General features: G+C 40.3%; 1 protein-coding gene across 1 annotated transcript in view; it reads left to right on the forward strand.

The window, feature by feature from the left end:
- The window catches only part of SPAG1 (sperm associated antigen 1), a 62859-nt gene that overhangs the window by 17766 nt on the left and 19606 nt on the right, over positions 1 to 25487 (forward strand). The window contains exons 8-13 of the mRNA XM_055303299.1: positions 544 to 674; positions 4199 to 4305; positions 9492 to 9651; positions 20714 to 20954; positions 21030 to 21133; positions 21400 to 21499. Of these exons, the coding sequence (XP_055159274.1) occupies positions 544 to 674; positions 4199 to 4305; positions 9492 to 9651; positions 20714 to 20954; positions 21030 to 21133; positions 21400 to 21499 (843 nt within the window). The remainder of the gene's footprint in view (positions 1 to 543; positions 675 to 4198; positions 4306 to 9491; positions 9652 to 20713; positions 20955 to 21029; positions 21134 to 21399; positions 21500 to 25487) is intronic.

The raw sequence follows: 25487 nt of genomic DNA on the forward strand, positions 1-25487 counted from the left end.
CTAAATACTGACTCAGTATGTCTGTAGAACTGCATTTTATTATTCTTGACGATGCAGGCTATATTAGTTTGCTGGAGCTGCCATAACAAAGTGACACAGGCTGAGGGGCTTACACAACAGAAATTTATTTTCTCACCATTGTGGAGTTTGCAAATCTGAGATCAAGGTGTCCACAGGGCTGGCATCTTCTGAGGCCTCTCTTCTTGGCTTGTAGGTGGCCATCTTCTCTCTGTGACTGCAAGTGGTCTTTCCTCAGCATGTGTCTGTGCCCTAATGTCCTCTTCCTATAAGGACACCTGTCATATTGGATGAGGGTACACCCTCATGACCTCATTTTAACCTAATCATTTCTTTAAAGACTATCTCCAAATATAGTTATATTCTGAGCTGCTGGAGGTGAGGACCTCAGCATGTAAGTATGAGGGACACAATTCTGCCCATAACGCAGGCTATACTTATTTTGTTTATAACTTTAGCTGAGTTTCTCTATCTTCTTACGTTTTCCTCTGGTCTACGTGTAGCCAGTAAATGTCTCTTTTGTAGGAGTATATCAGTGCTTCCCACCGTGGTGGCCTACAACAATCGGGCTCAAGCAGAACTCAAACTACAGAACTGGAACAGTGCTTTTTGGGATTGTGAAAAGGTCTTGGAATTAGAACCTGGAAACATAAAAGGTAAAAATATTCACAGAATGCTTTGAATTTACATCAGACTTTGTTAGACCATTTGTAGACATTCACTGCAATTATACTAAGAATATTTCAAATATGCTCTAATTTCTATCATCACTGTCCCAAAATTATTTTTTAACTTCAAGTTTAACTTGGAATTTATTTTTTAAGATTTTATTTATTTATTCATGAGAGACACAGAGAGAGGGGCAGACACATAGGCAGAGGGAGAAGCAGACTCCCTATGGGGAGCCTGATGCGGGATTTGATCCTAGGACCCCCTCAGCTGAAGGCAGACACTCAACCACTGAACCACCCAGGTGCCCCATAACTTGAGATTGAAATTCCTGGTTATTTGCACTGAAGTGGTTAATGAGCCCAGGACATTGAATAAAATATGTATCTTTTAAAAGAAATATCTCAAGCTTGCATTTGTACTATAGTGTTTTTTTTATCTTTAATTTTTTATTGTGGTAAAATACACATAACATAAAGCCATCTTCATCATTTTTCAGTGTACAATTCAGTAGTATTAATATATTCATATTGTTGTGTGGTCATCACTATCCTCCATTTCCAGAACGTTTTTTGTCCTACATAACTGAAACTCTTTGTCCCTAAACAGTAACTCTCTTCTTTCCCCTCCCCTCAGCCTCTGGCAACCACTACTCTACCTTCTGTCTATATGATTTTACTATTCTAGGAATCTCCTCTAAGTGGAATTATATAGTATTTATCTTTTTGTTACTGGTTTATTGAGCTACCTTTTTTTTAAAATTTTTATTTATTTATGATAGTCACACATAGAGAGAGAGAGAGAGAGAGAGGCAGAGACATAGGCAGAGGGAGAAGCAGGCTCCATGCACCAGGAGCCCGACGTGGGATTTAATCCAGGGTCTCCAGGATCGCACCCTGGGCCCCAAAGGCAGGCACCAAACCGCTGCGCCACCCAGGGATCCCGAGCTACCTTTTTATAAAAAAAAAAAATCTGAGTATAATTTAATATAGAATTTCTGACATTTGTTAATATAATAAGCCCATGCCAAAGCTCTAGAACCTTCTGCCAGTGGCTTTGTGGGCGTTTCTGCCTACATGTCCATAGATATTTTAAAATGTGCCTAGAACTAACTATAATTTTTTTACCAAAACCTACTCTGTGTTTGGATTTCCTGTCTCAGTGGCTGTACAGCCTTGCTATTGTCTGAGTCTGACTATACACATTAGACTCCACTCTCCATTTCTGTTATTGAGAAAGAATCACTCCACAAGGCAGCAGCATAATTTATATTAGACTCTAATTTTTTAAATGTCATGGATTTGAGTAAATATAAATACTTCATTTTTTCTACTTGGAATGTACCCTTGTGTGCCTGTGAAAATGTGTGTGCAGAAGCCATGGGTATGCTGAGGGGAAACCCTAGAGCATCAGCCCTGACTGTCATTGCCATGGATTGCCCTTCTTTCACCTTATGGGAAGGCTCCCAGTTTTAGGAGGTGGCAAAAAGTTTTGTGATCTTCTGATGGGCCCATACCAACACTGTGCCTGGGCCAGTTACTTGACGTGTATTAACTTCACTGATTTCACAATAGCTGATAGAGGTGCAGGTGCTATTGTTAGTACACTCATTACAGAAAGTGGAAACTGAAGCATGGAAAAATAAAGCAATTCACCTACGGTCACACAGCTAGCAAATGGCAGAGACAGGACTCAATGCTGGGCAGCAGACTCTAGAACCCACATTCAACCATAAGGTCCATCTTCTGCTACCAGAGTAGCAGTACCAGACTTTACGTTTCCATTTTTCCTTGTTTGAGTAATTTCAAAAGCACTAGAATCTTCACTATTTAAGAAATGAACTGGATAGGGGCACCTTGCTGGCTTGGTGGTTGAGTGTCTGCTTTTGGCTCAGGTCGTGATCCTTGGGTCCTGGGATCGTGTTTTGCATCAGGCTGCCCATAGGAGCGGGCTTCTCCCTCTGGCTGTGTCTCTTCCTCTCTCTGTCTCTCTCATGAGTAAATAAATAAAATCTTTTAAAAAAAATGGGTAGAGCCAAATCTAGTATGAGTAGGGCTATAAAACATTAAGAAGTCTTATTTTTTGCTTAAGTGAATAACTTCCTTTCCAAAACTTTATGTTTTACTCAGAATATAAGTGTTCTAAGTGCAGTGTGGTATTTTGATTCATCCTGCAACAGGAAAAGGCATTATGGGAAAATTGATGAAATCCAAGTAAAGCCTGTAGTTTATAGTATTAGGCCAATGTTAATTTCTTAGTTTTGGCAAATATTCCATTTTTATGTAAGATGTTAGCATTAGGGAAATCTGGAAGGAGATATATGAAAACTATTATCTTTGCAACTTTCTCATATATCTAAAATTATTTCAAAACTAAAAAGTTAAAAAAAATTATAACTGCTATATCATGTTCTTTATGGAGTTCCCTTCTGAGTAATAATGGTAATAGCTAACCGTGTATTTAAAGTATAATGCAATGATTTTGATTAAGTTTATGACAAAATGATTTATCCTGTAGATTTTCATGGCTCACTCTAACACTAAAATCAAATTGGCCAAGTGTATGTTTTAAAATAGCATATTAAAATATATCGGATATAAATTTCTCATTTTTCACAATTTCCAAGCCTCATTCTTTTCAAAATAATGACTTACCATACAAAGGTCTCTCATTATACATGGAAAATTATGGGACTCTAAAGACATTCATTATCAGTATTAAAGAACTGCCGAGGGGATCCCTGGGTGGTGCAGCGGTTTGGTGCCTGCCTTTGGCCCAGGGCGCCATCCTGGAGACCCGGGATCGAATCCCACGTCGGGCTCCCGGTGCATGGAGCCTGCTTTTCCCTCTGCCTATGTCTCTGCCTTGTCTCTGCCTCTCTCTCTCTCTGTATGACTATCATAAATAAATAATTTTTAAAAATTTAAAAAAAAAAGAACTGCCAAATTATTTGAAGTATACAGATCTGATGCAAATGACCAAAGTACTCAGTTTCCGAACTGAGCTGACCTCATCATCAGGGTTCTGTCCATTCCCTGTGTGAAATACCTTCGTCTAATCATTTTAGAGATTGCTATAAAGGCTTCATTCAATAGCTTGTATTCTGAGCTATCTGCTGATCAGCAATATACTAAATTTGAGGAAAGGATTTTCTCAATTTTTATCAAGTGGCAAAGTACTGCTAACGATGATTATTAGGAGGAAAGTGTTCACGTTCCATGAAAAGCTTCCTGGAACTGCAGTGCAGCCTGGCATCGGCAGGTCTGGAGTCGGCAAGCACTCGGAGCGGGCAGGGCCTGGGGCTGCGCCGGGCCTGGTGCCTGAGGCAGCCTCTTCTGTTTATCCCACCACCATCTTCTGGACATGTACGCACAACAAAAATATGAAAATGGGTGTAAGCTTTGCACGATTGCAGGCGAAATGATTCTATTTGTATTCTTCCCCTTGAAAAATAAGTTCTAACCATGATAACCATATGTTAAAAAATTAACCTTTGGAGGTGAATTTTCAGCTCTTCTTCGCCGTGCCACTACCTATAAACATCAAAACAAGCTTCAGGAGGCTCTAGAAGATTTGAATAAAGTACTGAATGTTGAACCTGATAATGAATTGGCCAAAGTAAGTACAGAAAGGATTCCTCACCTGATTCTATTAGTTATTATTTCTGTATTTATGTTAAAATGACTTCGGTCTTGCTGGATGATCGATATTGAGAATTAGTTCCCAGCTTTAAAACTAGATATAGCACAAAAGAAAAAAAAACACAACTAGGTATATCCCTCATGCCCTAAATTGTTAATATCTATTCAAAGTGGAAGAAAGCAGGCTCTTAAACTATATAAAACTGTAAGCCTACTTCTGAAGGGCAAACATTTTATTTAGACATAGAACATTGTTTATAAGGTGTCCATGTGTTGATCCAGTACATTTATATATTGTAATATGATCAGCACCTTAGCTTTATCTAATACCTGTCAGTCACATCACATAATTATTTCTTTTTCTATGGGTAAGAGCAATTAAGATTTAGTTTCTTAGCAACTTTGAAGTATAGAATACAGTATTGCTGACTATAATCTCTACTCTGTGCCTTAGCTCTCCAGGACTTATTTATCTACTAATTGCAAGTTTGTGCCTTTAAGCCACATCTCCCCAGTGCCCATACCTCCCTAGCTCTTGGTAATAACCATTCCTTCTGTTTTTATGAGTTTGGCTTTTTTGGATTTCACATACAAGTGATATAACACACAACAAGGATGTTTGATTTTTCTCTTTCCTGTAGTGTTGTAGGCAATGCTTTTCTCTGAGCCGATCTCAATTTATTATGCAGAGTGTTATAGAAGTTTCCTAGGTAGGATTAAGCACGCGTTCCGTGGCCTTAGAAGAGTGCATTGTAAGCATTAGCACCACTGACAGTGTTCACTGCCTGACTGAGCAGACTGGCTCACATATGCACTCTGGGAGCTGTTTTGAGGCCTAAAGAATAGAGGTAAATGTTGAGAACTGTCAAGAGTCTCAGGTTTTACCCTACTTGCAGATTAACGAGGTGGCCTAGCAGAAGAGATGAAGCTCCTGGGTCAGACACAGAGGACTCTGTTATTCACACAACAGCAAACTATGAACTTCAAGTTTACGTCAGCTCCCTGGGCCCCCAAGTCCCATGGGGATGGTGCCGAGTGGCCCACATAGAGCTAGCTGCACACTCATCGGGTTTGTATCACAGCCGAGGAATCCCAAATTTAGGAAAGTACCGTCTTTTATCACTTGATACAAGTAAACCTGTCCAAAATTCTGTTCAGGAGGGAACCATCTTTATTTTACTAGAGAGCAAATGTACTCTCTTCTCCGAAGAGAAATACTCTGTTTTCCAAGACTTCTCAGTAACAGACATCCTGAAAGAGATAGTCCAGAACAAATGTTATTTATGTCTCTGCTCACAACATAGAAATGTGAGAAACCCATGGAGAACCATCGTCCAGCAGTAAGTTGTCACTGTTTCCACACGCATCTGTCAGGTTATCTGTCTCACTCTCTCACAGTGGCAGCCGGTGTCCCTAGTGTATTTGTGAATTTAGCATTTCAGTGGATTAGGTTTAGGGCCCCCCTGAAGAACACATCTTCTTCCCATAGTACTTTCATTTTGTAGTGGTATATTTATTGAAAAGTTAGCATGACAATGTTCTTTTTTTTTAATTTTTATTTATTTATGATAGTCACACACACAGAGAGAGAGAGAGAGAGAGAGAGAGGCAGAGACACAGGCAGAGGGAGAAGCAGGCTCCATGCACTGGGAGCCTGACGTGGGATTCGATCCCGGGTCTTCAGGATCGCGCCCTGGGCCAAAGGCAGGCACCAAACCGCTGCGCCACCCAGGGATCCCGCATGACAATGTTCTAAAAAATATTTAAAACAATGTCACTACCCAATGCGATTTCATGTTTACAAATTAACTTTCAGGACTTAACCACATGCAAAGATTAACTCAAAATGAGTATCTCAGTGTAAAACCTGGACTATAAGAGTTCTAGAAGAAAATATAGGATAAAATATTATGGCCTTGGATTAGACAAATATTCATTAGGTATGGTATGATATAATGGCACAATCCACAAAAGAAAAAGTTGGTAAATTGGACTTCATCGAAATTTAAAAGTTTTGCTCTTTGAAAGACACTATAAAAAGAAAAAAAGGCAAGTCACAGACTGGAAAGAAATATTTGCAAATTGTGTATCCAATAAAGAACTTACATCATGAATATATACATAGTCCCCAACTTATAATAGCTTTACTTATGATTTTTTTACTTTATGGTGGTGCAAAAGTGGTACATATTCAGTAGAAACTGCACTTTGAATTTTCATTTTTTTCCAGGCTAGCAATATGCTGGGCAGGGGTAGTAAGCCACAGATCCCAGTCAGCCATGTAATCACAGGAGGAAACTAATACACTCAAAACCATGGTCCATGCAACCATTGTGTTTTTTACTTTCAGTATAGTATTCAATAAATTACATGAGATATTTAACACTATATTATAAAATAGGCTTTGTATTAGAGGATTTTGCCCAACCATAGGCTAATATAAGTGTTCTGAGCACGATTAAGGTAGGCTAGGCTAAGCTATGATGTTTGGTAGGTTAGGTGTTATAAATGGATTTTCTTTTTTAAAAAAATTTAATATTTTGTATTAAGGAACTTTAAATTTTATTTAAATTCAATTAATTATCATATAATGTATACTGGTTTCAGAGGTAGAGGTCAGTAGAGGTCAGTGATTCATCAGTCTTATTATATAATTCCCAGTGCTCAGTACATCACATGCCCTCCTTAATGTTCATCACCTAGTTATCCCTCTCCCCTACCCACCTCCCCTCCAGCAATCCTCAGTTTGTTTCCTATAATTGAGTCTCTTACAGTTTGTCTACCTTTCTGATTTCGTCACGTTTTATTTTTCTCTTTTCCCCACGATCCTGTTTTGTTTCTTAAATTCCACATATGAGTGAGATCATATGATAATTGTCTTTCTCTGAATTATTTCACGTAGCATAACATCCTGTAGTTCCTTCCACATCATTGCAAATGGCAAGATTTCTTTCTTTCTTTCTTTCTTTTTTTTTTTGGACCGCTGAATAGTGGTCCATTGTACATATATACCACTTCTTTATTTCTTTATTCATTCATCTGTTGATGGACATCTGGGCTCTTTCCATAACTTGGCTAATATGGACATTGCTGCTATAAACATTGGGGTGCAGATGCCCCTTCAGATCACTACATTTGTATCTTTAGGGTAAATAACCAGTAGTGTAGTGGGTTGTACAGTAGCTCTATTTTCAACTTTTTGAGGAACCTCCACACTGTCTTCCAGAGCGGCTGCACCAGTTTGCATTCCCACCAACAGTGTAAGAGAGTTCCTCTTTCTCCACATCCTCGCCAACATTTGTTGTCCTGTCTTGTTAATTTTAGCCATTCTGACTGGTGTGAGGTAGTATCTCATTGTGGTTTTGATTTGTATTTCCCTGATGGCGAGTAATGTTGAGCATTTTTTCATGTGTCTATTGCCCATTTGTATGTCTTCTTTGAGAAATGTCTGTTCGTATCTTCTGCCCATTTCTTGATTGGACTATGTGTTCTTTGGGTGTTCAGTTTGATAAATTCTTTATAGATTTTGGATACCAGCCCTTTATCTGATGTATCATTTGCAAATATTTTCTCCCATTCCTGTAGGTTGCCTTTTGCTTTTGTTGACTGTTTCCTTTGCTGTGCAAAAGCTTTTTATCTTGAGGAAGTCCCAACAGTTCATCCTTGCCTTTGTTTTCCTTGCTTTTGGAGACATGTCTAGCAAGAAGTTGCTGTGGCTGAGGTCAGCGAAGTTTCTGCCTGTGTTCTCCTCTAGGATTTTGATGGATTCCTGTCTCATATTTAGGAGGTCTTTCATCCATTTTGAGTCTTGTAAATGCATTTTCAACTTACAACGGGGTCATGGGGTTATCAACACATAACCCCGTTGTAAATTGAGGAAGATCTGTAGGAACTGCAAAGAACTCTCCAAACTCAATAATAAGAAAACAAACAGGAAAATAAAAAGATAAGCGAAATATTTGACTGCCAGACTCTACACCGAAAGAGATACGTGAATGGAAAATAAGCATATGAAGAGATGCTCAAGATCGTTAGTCACTAGAGAAATGTAAATTAAAATCACAAGAGATACCATTGCAAACTTGTTAAAATAACCCAAATTACAAAGAGTGACCATACCAAGCAAGTGTTGGTGGGGATATGGAGGATCTGACAGTATTAGGAATATAAAACGATACTACCACTTTGGAAAACAGGTTAGCAGTTGCTTAAGAAGTTAAACATAAAATCATGCACCTACCCATATGATCTAACCATTCCAATCATACTTATTTACCCAAGAAAAATGCAAGTATATATCAATACAAAGATTTATTCACAAATATTCATAATGGCTTTGTTATCACCAAAATTAAAAACAACCTAAAATATCCTTCAGTAAGTGAATGGATAAACAAATTGTGTTATGTCTATACTATACAATACTGCTCAGCAGTAAAAAGAAATGAACTGATAGAAATGCACAATGTGGATAAATTTCAAAATAATTATGCTGAGAAATAAGACAGACAAAACAAGAGTACATAGGATGATTCTATTTATATAAAATCCTAGAAAATGCAAACTAACCTATCATGAGGGGAAGAACAGCACTTGGCAGGGAGAGGCAAATGGGAGATACTACAAAGAAATGGGAAGAAACTTCTGGGAATGATGAATATTATGTCAAAACCTATCAATATGTGCATTTTAGGCATGTGATTTTGTCAGCTATGCCTCCATAAGCTGTTAAAAATGGGCATGGGGCAAAGGGAAATGTTTCAATATATATATATATATATTTTTTTTTTTCATTCTAGTTGGCATAAAACAGAATTTTCAACATTAAAAACGTGTCATGATTTTATTTGTATAAAACTATCTGCACATATGTGTAAAAACATATCTAAGAATGTCAGAATGTGTCATTATTAGAGTGGCAGGATTTCAGATGATTTTTTTTCATGCTCATTAATGCTTTCAGTTTTTGACGACAGACATGAATGATTATAATCAGACAAAGCAATGAAGTTGTTTGAAAAAAGAAAAAAGAAAGTCACCATAAAAAGTATTGTCCTATGTATCTTTATTCACTTTTTAATATCTTCATACTCCTACCTCATAGAATGGTTATATTTTTAATTAAAGGAAAACATTTTCTTTAACATGGTGTTTATGTTGCAGAAGACCTTGTTGGAGGTTGAGAGAGATATGAAAAATTCTGAACCTGCATCTAAGACTCAAACCAAAGGGACGAGGATGGTTATCCAGGAAGTAGAAAATTCAGAGGATGAAGGTGGAAAGGACAGTGGAAGAACACACAAAGACGGCAGTGGAGTTAAGAGTAAATCATCTCTTCTCTTTTGGTTTTTCAAAAACATCCCTTTTTATATGATGAGCTGGCTCAAATTTTCTAGTACTACCAGAATTCTTAGTCTATCAAACTTTTTCTAGCTTCACCATATAAAGTCACAAGCAAGTTTTTGTTTGTTTAGAGAGGGGAAGAGGCAGGGGGAGGGGCAAAGGGAGAGGGAAAGAGAATCAGGACCATCCTGGAGCCCTACATGGGGCTTGATATCATTGGGTCATGGGGTTATGACCTCAGGGTCATGAGATCAGCTGGAATCAAGAGTCAGATGCTTAACCCACTGAGCCACCCAGGTGCTCCGAGTTTTTTCTTTTCTTTTTTTTTTTTTAAAGATTTTATTTATTTATTCATGAGAGACACACAGAGAGAGAGAGGCAGAGACACAGACAGAGGGAGAGGCAGGCTCCTTGCAGGGAGCCTGATGTGGGACTCCATCCAGGGACTGGGCGCCCTGAGCCAAAGGCAGATGCCCAACTGCTGAGCCACCCAGGCATCCCACTTCGTGTTTTTCTTAATAGAGTCTTCCAAACCCATTTTTCTTTTTTAACTTGGCACCTTTCTCTCATGTTCAATTCCTGATTATCGTGGTATATTGACATAATTGATAATTTGCAAGTTAACCTTAAATCCCTCTCCTAGATGATTGTTCTGTATATATCTGCTTAGTTGTAAACCAAACATGTTGCCTTCACTGGGGGTATAGCACAAAAATAAATGAATGCATTACTGGGAAATTGCTGTATGAGCCCCTCAAAAAATATTTTTAAATATGCAAAAGAAATAGGTATAATTTTACTTCTGGTATAATTTTTTTAAAAGAATCTAGACTAGATAAAGCTTCATCTTTATAATATAAAACGATGACAGTTACGTCACCTTTAAGGGGGAAAGATGCGCTACTCCCTGAAGAAGTGGAGGGATGAATTTACCTCTTTCCTGAGAGCCCCTGAACAACCAAAGGGAAAGTAACAGTTTTGAAAATCATTCATAGGCAAAAATCAACTTGTAAGTAATAAAACAGAATAGTTTAATTTTGAGAGAAAAATAGAAAATGTTCAGTTCATCCAACTTAAAAAAATGAAGGGTTTTTTTTTTAGTGCCAAATATAACATAAAATCCACATCTTGACAAAATATCAGTAAAATCAGGGTAAAGACAAAAGGACAGAAAAGAAGGGAGGAAGAGAGAAAAAGAGAGTAAGAGCACTAAAGAGATGGTAAAGGAAGACAGGGCATCAAAAGTACAAAAAAGAAGTTAAAGTGATTAGTTTTTCACGGATTGAGACTCACCTTTCAGCCAGATTTTACATAAATTCTGGCAGCAAATGTTATTCTAAGGGCTTATGTTTATCTTAAGGTATCAAGCGAAGTGTCTTAAAATTAAAGGAAATCATTGGTGCAGCCCGGGTGTCTCAGCGGTTTAGTGCCGCCTTCAACCCAGTGTGTGATCCCGCAGTCCCGGAATCGAGTCCCACCTCGGGCTCCCTGCCTGCCTGGAGCCTGCTTTTCCCTCTGCCTGTGTCTCTGCCCCTTGCTTTCTGTATCTCTCATTAATAAGTGAATAAAATCTTCAAAAAAAAAAAAAAGAAAATCATTGAAAATCTTAACAAAATACGGTATAAACTAGACCAGTTGATCCTGTTTGTAAACTATTATTTAAAAATTTACATAGTAAAAGTGGACTTTTTTGGTATGCGGTTCTATCAAGCATGTGTAAAATCATGTGACAGGATACAGAGCAATTTCATTACACCAAAGACTCCTTGCTCTTCTTTTGGCCAAATGCTTCTCTCACTTCAAACCTTGGTAACCATTTGTCTGTCACAAATTCTTCAAATTTTGGGGGTTTGGGGTGGCAACGCAGTTTTTCCTCTCCCACAGGAATTGTTGACAATTGTTAGATCACTTAGTATTGTCCCACAGGTCCTTGAGGCTTTCTTTTTTTCTCATTCTTTCTGAAATAACAGAAGGTTGAAAAATTTCTATTGATCTATATTCAAGTTCACTGATTTTTTTCATTCTCTGATGCCAAATCTACTGTTTTTCCATTTTAAAATTTCCATTTGGTACCTTTCTTTTTCTTTTTTTTTTTTAAATCTTCAACTTCTATGCAAAGTTTTTAAATCTTTCTATCCATTTCAGTAGTGTTTGCCTTTCTTTCTTGGAGCATGGTTATAACAGTCACTTAAATAAAGTCTTTGAGAATTCACCTCTGTGTTACCTGAGGTTTGGTATTGATTATCTTTTCCCTTGCCAAATGTTAAGATTTTCTTTCTTCCTTGTTTTGTACTGTATACTAGCAACTTCAAATATTATGGTATGTGATTTTCAGTCCTATTTAAATCTTCTGGAGAATATTTTTTCAGCAGTTCATCACTTGGTTAGGTTTGGGTAGCAGTTTTCCTATGTGACTTCTGGGCACTATGGTTCTAAAGTCAGTTCAGTTTCAAAACCTTTGCAATGCCACTTGCATCTGTCCTACCTGTATACCACTCTGTTACTACCCAGGGTCTGGGCAGTGGTCTTCCTCTGTAATTCACTTCTCAAAACTTGAAGTATGATGCTTAAGATCACTTTATGGATATGGATCACCTGGAAGCTTAGCCCAGTTCATGTACAATTGTTTTCTTTTCTGTGATTCTTCCCTACTCTTTGTGGCACCCCAAGGTTTTACTTCCTATTCGTCTACCTAGAAAGCCAGGCTTTTAATTTCCCCTTTCTGTTGCACACTTCCCATGATCCTGTGCCTCCAGGACTGAGCAGCAAAAGGACAGAGAAGAACAGCAATGGGGACACTGTGGGGACTCCACAGTTTCTCAGGAGAGAGAAAAAGAATTCCTTTCCCTCTGAATTTTATGTACTTACTTGGCTGCTGCCGCCACTGCAGCTGTTGTAGGATAGCTTGGGGCTGGCATTGGACAGAAAGGAAAAACAAAACAAAAAAGAAACCAGGATCTCTCTCCAATAGGTATCTGCTGTCTTGTTGCTTTAGATAAATGATAGAGGGCTTCTCCTGAAGCTGTTTCTGTCCATACCCAGCACACCAGCTCTGGGTTTTGGACAGCCTTTGAACCAGGTTAAGAGATGACAGAGGAAAGAAAAATGAGGAACTCACTGGTGGTCTGGTGGTATTTCAGGTTCTCGATCCTTTTTGCAGCTGGCCTACTGCCATTTCCTTTTTGGTGTCCTCATTTGGCTGCTCCATCAATTCTGTTTCAGGTTTTTAGTTATATTTAGTGGGAGAGATGAGTGGAATGTGTTTATTCCATCTTGACAGAGCTGCCCTCCTCATTATTATTTTTTTGAAGGATTAGCACATTCGAAGAACTATGAAAATTGCTTTACATAGATTATTTAACCCTCAAGGAAACTATAACCCACACTTTTATAGATTAGGCAGTGGAAGCCTAGAAAGGTTGTTATATTTGTATGGGCTATAAATCACATGGCTAGGATATGGCCCTAAACCTGTGTGACTCCAAATTCTGTCTCATCAAAGTGGTTACTGGATGCCAACTAGGGAAGTATAGGTTCTATAAAATCCAAACTGATCATCCCTAGGCTATATTGTCGAAGAAACAGACATAATTTTGTATTTATCTTCTTTGTGCTCATGGATATTGTACCAACTCTTACCTGGAGCTGAACATATGTTGAGGAGCAAGTGAGTTAAAGACCATGTGATAATTTTTTATTAAAAAATAGCATAGGAACTGAATAGACATTCTTCTGAAGAACACATTCACATGGCCATTGGGCATAGGAAAAAGGTGCTCAATCAACATCACTAATCATCAAGAAAATGCAAATCAAAAAAACCACTAAGATATTGCCTCAAATGTGTTTGAATGCCCACCAAAGAGACAAGAGCTAACAAGTGTTGGCGAGGATGTAGAGAAAAGGGAACCCCGTGCACAATTGGTGGGAATGGAAACTGATGCAGCCACTATAAACAATAGTATAGAGGTTTCTCAAAAGATTAAAGTAGAACTACCATATGGTCCAGTCATCCCATTTCTTGTATGTCCAAAAGAAATGAAACCACTATCTTGAGATATTGGCACCCCATGTTCATTGCAGCATTCTCAATAGCCAAGGCATGGTAATGTCACAGGATTTTTTCCTTTGGTGTCCATGGTTCTTGGTCATACTACTCAAAGAATGAAGGGTAGACCAGACAGTGGTGGGCAGTGAAGCAAGGTTTATTGAGTGCTAGTACAAAGGTTCCCAAAGAAGGAGAGGACCTGAGAAGGAGTTTCCAAGTCTAGAGGCTTTTATGGGCTTGTTGTTTTAATCATTAACCCTCCCTAAGTTTGTCATCCAATTAGGTTTTTGTCATCTATCACGTAGGAAAGGGTAGAGGGCCTCCTCCAGGGTGGTGTAAAATCCTGTTAAGGGTGGTTTCCTCTTAGGACAGGGCCCCTTGTCCCTACCTGGCTTTCTTCCACCTATCCTTCATCAGTAACAATGTCCTTCAGCAGATAAATGGATAAAGAAAATGTGAGACACACTCACATACACTAGAACATTAGGCTACAAGAAGAAGATCTGCCATTTGCAAAAACATAGGTGGACCTATAGGACATTATCCTAAGTGAAATGAGTCAGAGAAAGACAAATACTGTATGATCTCACTTATGAGTAGAATCTAGGAAAAACCCTAACCTGTAGAAATAGAGAGTAGAACAGCGGTTGCCAGAGTAGGGGTTTTGGGGATTAGTTGGTCAGAGTACAATCTTCCACTTATGAATAAGTTTTGGGGAGGTAATGTACAGCATGGTGGCTACAGTTAATATATGATAATACTTGAAAGTTGCTGAAAAAAAAAAGATCTTAAATGTTATAAAAAAAAAGGTTAGTGAGGTGATCGATGTGTTAATTAACCTTACTGTGGTAATCATTTTGCAATATATAAAATCATATTGTACACTTTAAATGTACAGAATACTATATGTCAATTATATCTCAATAAAGCTGGAGGGGGAAAAATACTAAAAAGGCCCTCCTCTCACATAGAGATAAACAGGAAAGGGCTAGAAATGTGAGTCAGGATTGTTGTGTAATGTCATTTAGTAGATTGATGTTTCTCTCCAAGTTAGGTAGCTATCCCTAACATCAGAACCACAGAGAAACAATATTCTGATTCAGATCTCCAAACAGCCAGAGCTTTAAGAGAACCATTTCTCTTTTTTTTTCTTAATTTCTTTTTTTTGGAGGGTGGGGCTTGGGGGGGGGTATAGGATGGGGGAGGGGCAGAGGAAGAGAGAGAGAGAGAATCTTAAGCAAGCTCCACCCCCCATTGCAGAGCCTGACACAGGGCTCCATCTCCAAACCCTGAGATCATGGCCTGAGCTAAATCAAGAGTCGATGCTCAATGAATTGAGCCACCCAGGCGCCCCTAAAAGAACCATTTCTGATCTTGTCATTTGTGCCCCTTGATAATTATTTTGTAGATTAGGGAATACATAAAAATATGTGAGATTCAGAAAGCAAAAATGTCTTGATAGGAATATAAATCTTACCAGTTAATTCCCTTTTATCAGGAAAGCAAATCAAGATTAGGTGGAATCAAGGCCTGAAGCCCAGAAGTAGTCCTTTTAAGATGAAATAAAGTCAATAGGACTGTCTTATGCTCACCTCTACTAAGTTCCACTGTTAGAGGACATGTAAAAAAAGAGGTCCTGGAGCCTTGGCAAGGCAGGAGAAATCCAAGTTACTTTTAGGAAATAACAATGTCCAGAGGAAGATTATCAGGATGGAATCCTTGCGTGTGTTTCCCCACCCCACCACATTCTAAGAAAGAATTCTTAGTCATTATGGGGTATGATGCAGGGAGCCCTGAAGACTATGGGAAAATGCAGCTTTTAATGTTGTGTAACCTCAGCTGATAATGCTGCTCCCCAGTAAGCGCCATTCGGGTTGGCCAGGCGCACTTCATCCTGACTGAGGTATAACATTAGCCAGTGGATTTAATTTAGTAGCTGACAATTATTGATCACCTATTCTATATCAGGTACTGAGACAAGACAATTGACGTTGCCCTTCTAAGGACTAGTATGAAGAAATACCTATTTGCCAGGCTGATTAGATCTGAGGACTTGAGTTCTTGAGCTTTCTTGGGAACACCCATCTATTTGTTTTTCTTCTCTTCACTGAGAGCATTTAGATGTGACCATCATCATACAACTAGCTGTCAGAGACTTTGGTATTAATTTTATCTTCTTACAGAGTCTGTAAGAAGTAATCGGAGGAAAGTAAGCATCTAGCCTCACTTGTAGTGCTGTTGATTATTCCCCACTTAAAAATGAAATATAATGGGCAGCCCCCGTGGCCCAGCGGTTTAGCGCCGCCTTCAGCCCAGTGCGTGATCCTGCAGTCCTGGGATAGAGTCCTACCTCGGGCTCCCTGCATGGAGCCTGCTTCTCCCTCTGCCTGTGTCTCTTCCTCTCACTCTCAGTCTCTCTGTGTCTCTCATGAATAAATAAATAAAATCTCAAAAAAAAAAAAAAAAAGAAATATAAGAAAATTAAATAGTAACTCAAAACAAGAATAAAATGCACTTATTTCTCTTGTCCTAGAATTGGTGGGATCAGGAAGGTGGAACAGTAGGGATTTCAAGGAGTTAAAACAATAGATAAAATCATGAAAAGAAGACTGAATGATGTTGACTGTGTAAAAGTGAAAAACCTGTAGCAGTTAGATGCTATCAAAAAATTAAAAGGTAAATGACAAACTAGGAAAAATGGCAAGGGGTTGATAACGTCTTAATATGAAGAGCTTTTACAAAACAGTAAGAAAATGTTGAAAGAGCCCAGTACCATATGAACAATAAATCACTAATGAAGAAATCAGATGATCAACAAATTTTGTATGGCTAACAAAAAAAGAAAATTAAAGATAGATTCTTTTTCTCTCCCATCAAATTGGCCAAGATGGGGATAAAAAGGGGAAAAAAGTATTCTTTGTTGTCAAGGGTAAAATGAAATAAGCATTTTTTTTTTAGATATCCATATATCATAAAATTCATCCTTTTCAAATTCAGGGGATTTTAATATATTCACAAGGTTGTACAACCATCACCACTGTCTAATCCTGGAACATTTCTATCATCACAAAAAGAAACCTCATGCCCATTAAAAGTCACTTCTATCTCCCTCTCGTGGCAACCATTAATCTGCTTTCTATGTCTATAGATTTGCCTGTGCTGAGTATCTCCTATAAATGCAGCCATACAGTATGTGGCCTTTTGTGTCTGGCTCCTTTCACTTAGTGTAATATTTTCAAGGTTTATCCATGTTGCAGCACGTATCAGCACTTTATTCCTTTGTATGGACAAATAATATTCCATTGCATGGATCATACCACACATACTCTCTATCCATCTGTTGTTGGACATTTGGCTTATTTCCACTTTTTTGGCTCTTATGAATGGTGTGGCTATGAAATTCACGTACAAGCTCTGTGTGTGTACATATGTTTTTAACTTTATTGGGTATATAACTAGGAGGAGAATGCTGGATTATATGATAACTCTGTGTTTAACTTTGTGTGTGTGTGTGTGTGTGTGTGTGTGTTTAACTTCTTAAGGAACTGCCAGACTATTTTCCAAAGTGGCTACACAATTTTATAGCTTTTTTTTTTCCAGCATGTAAAAATCCAACACCTATTTGTTAGACTATTCTTTCCCCATTGAATTGACTGGACATCCTTGTCAAGAATCAACTGGCCATGGATATATGGGTTTATAGACTCTTGGTTCTATTCTATTGGCCTAAATTACTCTTCTGTTGAATCACACCGTTTTGATTACTAAAGCTTTTAGTAAGTCTTGAAATCAGAAGTGTAAGTCCTTTGATTTTGTTCTTTTCTGAGATTGTTTTGACTATCCTGGACCCCTTGAAATTCCATATGGATTTGAGGATCGGCTTTTCCATTTCTGCAAAACAGGCTGTAGAATTCGGATAGCGATTATGTCAGATCAGTAGATCACTTTGGGTATTTTAAGTCTTCCTACCTATGATCAAGAGATCTTTTCCTTGGTTTTCTCCCAGTAATGATTTGTAGTTTTTGGTATACGAGTCTCTCACCTCCTTGGTTAAATGTATTCCTAAATATTTTACTTGCTTGGATGCTATCCTATATGGAATTGTTTTTGTAATTTTCAGATTGTTCATTACTAGTGTATCTTGCACCGTGAAACTGCTGAATTTGCTTTTTAGCCCTGGCAGTAGTAATGTGTGTGTATGTATTCTTTAGGTATAAACCCTCCAAATATATACATATACTTATATATACATAATATATAAATTATCATGTCAGTTGTTAATAAATAGTTTTACTTTTCCTTTCCAATATGGATGCTTATTATTGTATTTTTTCTTGCCTAATGGATCAGGCTACAACTTCCAGTACAATGTTGAGTAGCTGTTCCTGATCTTCAGGGGAAAGTTTTCAGGGTTTCACTATTGAGTATGATGTTGACTGAGTTTTTCATAAATATATTTTATTATGTTGAGAAATTTCACTTCTGTTCCTAGTTTTCTATTTTTTATCATGAAAGGGTGTTGGTTTTTACCAGATGCCTATTCAGTGTTAGTTGTGATCATGCGTTTTTTTCCCCCCCTTATTCACTAATGTGTCACATTGTATATTAATCTTATACTGTTGAACTACTTTCTGAGATAAATCCCACTTGGTCATGGTGTATAATCCTTGTATCACACTGTTGAATTCGGTTTGTTACTATTTTGTTGAGGATTTTTGCATCTACCAACTACCCCCACTACTAAAGGCTGCTGAAGTAAGTCCTCATGGCATTAGATCTAATGGTTCTCTGTAGGTCTTAGCAGCTGATGCTACTGGCCATCCCTTCCTTTGTTATTTGTTACTGTTGCTCCTTTCTCCCTTAAATACTTTCTCCTTGGTTTCAGAGGCAGTACTCCCTCCTGAGTCTTCTATCATTCCTATATACTCCTCCATCTCCACTGGAGATTTTTCTTACTATCATCCTTTAAGTATTAGTATTTCCTAGGGATCCTTTGGAAGACCTGAGTAATGCCATTCACACCCAAATTCCAATGATCCTATTTATATCCGCAACTCCCAAATCAATTGGGATTTATCTGAAGACTCAAGATAAGGCCACACCTCTGAGCTACATTTGGAGCCACCTCCTTTTTTTTTTTTTTTAATTTATTTATTTATGATAGTCACAGAGAGAGAGAGAGAGAAAGAGAGAGGCAGAGACACAGGCAGAGGGAGAAGCAGGCTCCATGCACCGGGAGCCCGATATGGGATTCGATCCCAGGTCTCCAGGATCGCGCCCTGAGCCAAAGGCAGGCGCCAAACCGCTGCGCCACCCAGGGATCCCGGAGCCACCTCCTAAATAACTCCTCTGGAATGTCCCACAGGTAATGCGGTACACACCAAGACTCACAGGTCTTTCAGGCTTACCTTTGTAGAGACTATCAAAGTTGTTCAAGGACATTTCAATCTTAAGGAGGGAGAGGTATGGCTTTCAGTTCATTTCATTTCATTTGAATTCCATAAACCAGTTATGCTGGTTTCTAGCTCTCTTTGCTCTAGGACAGTCTAGCTTTTCCTTGTGTCTTTGTTGCCTTGTTTGTAATGTGTAGATGATAATCCTAGGTATAAGGATTAATGATAATGGAAAATGATACATGTAAAGAGCTTGACCCATATTAAGTTTTAAATAAGCTGCAGCTGTTTAGGAATAGTATTGGTCAGACATGAAGGGATAACCTACGAGAGAATAGAGAATAATACTAAATTGTCTGTTGTTTCTGCTGACACTGATCTGTGCTTTCATCTGTTTTTATGTGGCTTGGGGACTTGAGCAACAGATATCAGATGAAGACAACTGTAGTCTTGCTCTAATAATCTTACTGGGTCCAATCTGGGGATCTTGCTATAACAAGATCTTTTTATCGTTTTTATAATGAAGCTGCTTTTGGTTATTACACTGTATAGAAACCCATATTTACTAATTAGTGTGGTTTTATACTCTGCTTGCCTTAAGGTAACCATCCACTGATTTTCATTTAAATACTTGTGGTTTTCTATTCTCCCTGTCCATGTGGTTCAAATCCTGGCTTTACTGTTCATGAAACAGAGTGGAAAATATATCCATTAAAAATCAGATTGGAAGGGTGCCTCGCTGGCTCAGGCCGATTCAGTGGTGCAGTACATGACTCTTGATCTCCAGGTTCTGAGTTCAAGCCCTACCTAGTTGGGCATAGAGCCCTACCTAAAAAAAAAAAAAAAAAAAAAAAAACAGAATTTGTTATAAGAGAAGGCTGGGAAGTAGGGGTTTTTTTTAACAATGCCGCGAAATAGTTAATTGCTTAGCTCTAAATATTGATAAGACACCCATCAAAGAAATATTTATACATCATTTTCATATTTAAAAACAGATTCAGTAGTCAATGATTAAAGCTACGATTAATGCCTGAAGTCTTCCGATCAAGATGAAAGGAATTTAAGCTTAACAAGGCATTGTAATGGAAAATTTACTGTTTATTAAGGCTCACTTTAAAAACCTAGCGTGTATTTCATGTGGCCTCTTTGCTAAAGTCATTCTAAAATGACTTAGTTGGGTTCCATTTCACCTTCAGATTAACTTTTTTCTCCCGGTTCTTGAACGTTAAGAGAAGGGTGCCTTGGGTGCGATTACTGTATTCAAGGGTCGGAAACTCAGTGCGTTCGTGAATCGCCAATGCCGGAAAGGTACGTATCTTGTCAGGCGCACCTCGCCACGGACGCCTGGACCCAGAGTGGTTCCGAGGAGCGAGGAGCGGTGTTCGCGGCCCGGAGCCGGTCGGCGTGCAGCGAGTCGGCCGCGGGGTGGCGCCCGGCGCGGCCCTCCGCCCCCGAGCCGCCGGGCACCCCGCCGGGTCCCCCCCGCCCGCCGCCCCCGCGAGCGCCGCGTGGCGAGCCTGCGCCGGGCACCCCCGGGCCGCCGCGGTAGGTAGTTCCTCCCGGTGATGCAAACACTCGCTTCCCGCGTCCACTTCCCACAGAGGCCGCCGAGCCGGCTGCAGCCGGGAGCCCCGCCGCGCCGCGCGCCATGGGCAACATCCAGAAGAAGCTGACGGGCAAGGGCGAGGGCGGCAAGCGGCCGGGGAGGGGCGCGCCGCGGCGGGGCCGGGGGCCGGGGGCCGGCGCGGACAAGCGGGGCCGACCGCGGGCCCCGGCGGCGGCGGCGGCGGCGGCGGCGGGCAGCGCCTACCCGCACCCGGGCGGCGGGCGGGGCGCCGGGGACCCCGCGCCCGCCGCCCCCGCCGCCCCCGCCGCGCCCGCCGCGCCCGTCGCCGCCGCCGCCGCCGCCGCGCTCGGCCCCGCGGGCTTGAAGAGCCGGGGCAACGAGCTGTTCAAAAGCGGCCAGTTCGCCGAGGCGGCCCTCAAGTACTCGGCGGCGATCGCGCAGCTGGAGCCTGCAGGTAGGCGAGGTCACCGGGGCCCGCCGCCCGGGTGACGGGCGCTAGCGTCCGCGCGACCTTCGTGCGCCGGGCGGGCGGGCGGGCGGGGGGCGGGGCCGGGCCGGCCGTCGGGGGTCGCGCTCCCTGCGAGGCCCGCGTTGGCGGCGGGGCGTGCCCCGCGCTGCCCTGCGGTGCCCCGCGCTGCCCCGCGCTCTTCCGCGGTCTCGCGGGGGCTCCTGGGCTTGCGCTAATGGGTTTTAACCGTGTTTAATTAAATGTGATTTTAGGGAGTGGAAGTGCAGACGACCTAAGTGTCTTATATTCAAATAGAGCAGCGTGTTACCTAAAAGAAGGAAAGTGCGGCGGCTGCATTCAAGATTGTAACAGGTAAACTGTGCGTTTTCAGGTTTGTCAAGAGATGGTTACATTTCACTGTGGTGAATGCAGTATTTGATTTCTTACTACATTTTCTCCACGAATCTAATTCTTTAGACGCTTTAAGGACGTGTTAACTGAATTATGCATAAAAATCACCAGTTCTTCTTCACATACACGAAGACGGTTAATAGAAGACCGCAGACTTCGTTCATTTTCACAGCCACCAGCTCATTCATGCTCTTTTCTTGTCAGCCCTTCAGCTCCTCCACTGTAGCATCAGAGCAACTTTTCCTTTCGTGTTTTACACGGGCATTCGGTGGCTCAGTGTGGTGGTCCCAGTCATTATAAGCTCTATCACTTGGCCCCCAAACAGGCTTTCTGCTCTCACCTGCAGTGCTGTCTGCACATCTTTGCTTCTGACATCCCTGCTCAACTCGCCCCTCCTCCTTGCCTCCTGCATGGCTCTAACCCTTGCAACTGTCGCTCCCACCCCCATGGGTACCTGTGTCACCCACTGCGTTGGATTTTAAGCTGGGTGAGGTCAGCAATCATGTTTCATACAGGTTTGCATCCCTCAAATACTATAGTCAGCCTGGTACTCAACAAGTTACATACTGACATTGGTGAATGTATTTACATGAATAAAAAGTACTTTTTTCTTCCACCACTAAGTAGTAAGCCTGCTTCAGAAGCCCTTTGGAAAGAAGCTACTCTTAGTGCATCTAAAAAATAAGTTGTCTGTCCTGGTTTGACCTTTACAATCCTAGTTTACTCCTCTTGTCTGGTAAAATTATTTATATCACCCCTTTTCACTCAGCAGCCTTAGTTTGAATAATAATTTCTGTGGACAACCTCATTATAAGGTGAACAATTTAGTTCTTTTTTCAGTGGTAGTATCGGTGTATTGATACGGGTAAAAACCAGGTAATATCTGTGCCTGCAGTTTGTTTGTATATTTTTAAGTATTTATTTATTTATTCATGAGAGACACAGACTGAGAGGGAGGGAGAGACATAGGCAGAGGGAGAATGAGGCTCCTCTCAGGAAGCCTGATGGCGGGACTCGATCCCAGGATCACAACATGAGCCAAAGGCAGGCACCCAACCGCTGAGCCACCCAGGCGTCCCTGTGCCTACAGTTTAAAAAGAAGGTGTGGAGGGGCTTGTTTTGTTTTTGCCAATTTTACATATTCAAGTTTAAGATAAATACTGTTTACATTCACTTGAGCTTGACTGTAGACCCCATCCACTGTTTTGCTAGCTCACACTAATTGTTACATTTTTAGGAGCTGCCTGAAGTCATATTGGTAGTTTGAAATCTGCCTGGTTGGAGTACTACCACCGTGAAAATTAGCAAACACCACAAGTCTGAGTTTTTCTCCTCAGGGGGGGCCAGTTGTTAAACATTTACCACTGCACTTAACCTAATAAGACGATGTGAGTTTATGAAATATCAAGCACATTGTGATTTGCAGCCAAGAACCTTAGAGCTCAAATGTCTGTGTTAACCTTCAGATTTATCTTAGGTCTTCCTCCAGTGAGCGAGTTCAGGATATCAGTTAAAACTTGGGAACCCTACAGTTGGGGCTACTGCAAAACCGTGGACTCACTTTATCCTAAAGTGAGATAGTTTAACATAGCAGATATTTTCCTGCTAAAATTTGTTGTGTTCCAGTGTAGATCTGGGAGGAAGTCAAAGACGGGATTCCAGCCATGGGTGTCTAAGAAGGCTAGAATGTAGATTCTAGGAGATTTTCTATGGCCTTCCAACTAGGAGGTGGGCGGTGGTTCAGTTAAGAGGTCCTCAGATAAGAGCTGTGTTCTAGGCCGGGGAATCCTGCTTTGCTGGTCAGTACTGACCTCTTTGGAGACTGACCTACTTAGGTGTTTTCTTGATACTTGGCATATGAGTCCCAACATAAGGAGCATGGGGTGGTTTTACTCCAAAACAGTGAATCTCAAAACTACTTTTATTTATTTATTTATTTATTTATTTATTTATTTATTTATTTATTTATCTATTTATCTATTTATTTAAAGATTTTATTTATTTATTCATAGAGATGCAGAGAGAGAGAGAGAAAGAGAGAGAGAGGCAGAGACACAGGCAGAGGGAGAAGCAGGCTCCATGCAGACAGCCTGACGTGGGACTCGATCCAGGGTCTCCAGATCACGCCCTGGGCTGCAGGCGGTGCTAAACCCCTGCGCCACGGAGGCTGCCCTCAAAACTACTTTTATTTATTTATTTATTTATTTATTTATTTATTTATTTATTTATTTATTTATTTATTTATTTAAATTTTATTTATGATAGTCACAGAGAGAGAGAGAGAGAGAGGCAGAGACACAGGCAGAGGGTGAAGCAGGCTCCATGCACCGGGAGCCCGACGTGGGATTCGATCCCAGGTCTCCAGGATCATGCCCTGGGCCAAAGGCAGGCGCTAAACCGCTGCGCCACCCAGGGATCCCTCAAAACTACTTTTAATGCTAGAAGCCGTGAGTTGCTTTTGTGAACATGTTGAAATAAATGTATTTAAATCTGTATGAACTAGGAATCATTTAGTAGCAGAAATATGACTATTCTCTTTCACCTCAAGAAGATTGCATACATTTTAATGTAAGCCTATGTTTTATTTTTTCACTTAATTGTCTCTGGTCTTTGGAGAATTGTTTTGTGAGCCTTTATTATAAGGGTAAGTGGTAGCAGGAGTCAAATATTAAAGAAACTTTTTTTTTCATGGGGGAAACTTTAAGGGAACTTATGAAATAGCTTTCATAGATTGACCTTTGAAAATAACTTTTTATGAAGTATTTGGGAAAAGTGTTTGATTTTACTTGTCTGAACTTCTGGGGCTGGCTCTGAAGCACTTCCCCTGAGGTGTGTCCCAGGAGTATGCTGAGAGGGTCGCTGTAAAGAGTGTTGAGGAGCTCAAGGGGTTATGGGCCTTACCTATCTCCATGTTTCTGTTAGGCTTTGAGGTGAACCATGAAACAGGATTATTATGATGCCTAAGCCAAAGTTTAAAATCATTATCCTAGAAACTGCTTTATGTTCTCAGAATTGTTTATCAGCTAAAAAAAAAAAAAAAAAAAAAAAAAATCCTCTGTTTTCCCATGTGCCAGAGAACCTTTTGGGTTATCTAAACTACCTCAAAAAATCTTTCGCTGATTTTCCATTGAGGATATTTTGACACTCACTAAAAATGAACGTTACCTGATAATTCTCTGCTTTTGCTCCTCTTTGCTGCTCTCTGCCAGGTTTCAGAAGACTCTAGGGTCTTAACTATGTTAACTTGAATAGTTAAGCCTTTGGGAGCTCTGGTTTAAAAGTTCTGTTTTTATGAATGAATGCCCCCCCCCTTTTTTTTTCTTAGTGGAATTTCCATTTATATGCTCATACTCATTTTCAGGATTGTAGTTAAAGAGAAAAAACCTTGCACTTACTGGGTTGGGAGTGCTAAATATTAGATGCATCATCTCACTCAGTGTTGATTAAATGCCTACCTGGGATCCAGCTTTAGTGGCTGAGTAGCACCTTGGGTGTTGGAAGTCAGTGGTGAAATGGGGTAGTGGTGGTGAAATGGGGTAGTTGTGTAAGTATCATATGTGTTTATAATCTCAGTTCATGTTGCTAATAATCCCTCAGCATGAAACTAAGCTGAATTTAAGGCCATGATCAGAGTGATAGATCCTGGTGCTCAGAAATCTGTTTTCTATCATTTAAGAGTTTTTACTTGATCTTAGTTTTATTTTTAAAATAACTTTTATTGGTTATAAAAGCAGTACATACATGTTACAGAAAAAAGTTTAAAGCCCAGTACATGGGATCCCTGGGTGGCGCAGCGGTTTGGCGCCTGCCTTTGGCCCAGGGCGCGATCCTGGAGACCCGGGATTGAATCCCACGTCGGGCTCCCAGTGCATGGAGCCTGCTTCTCCCTCTGCCTGTGTCTCTCCCTCTCTCTCTCTCTCTGTGTGTGACTATCATAAAAAAAAAAAAG

The sequence above is a fragment of the Nyctereutes procyonoides genome, unplaced genomic scaffold (assembly GCF_905146905.1).
Source record: "Nyctereutes procyonoides isolate TBG_1078 unplaced genomic scaffold, NYPRO_anot_genome, whole genome shotgun sequence".
Taxonomy (NCBI): domain Eukaryota; kingdom Metazoa; phylum Chordata; class Mammalia; order Carnivora; family Canidae; genus Nyctereutes; species Nyctereutes procyonoides.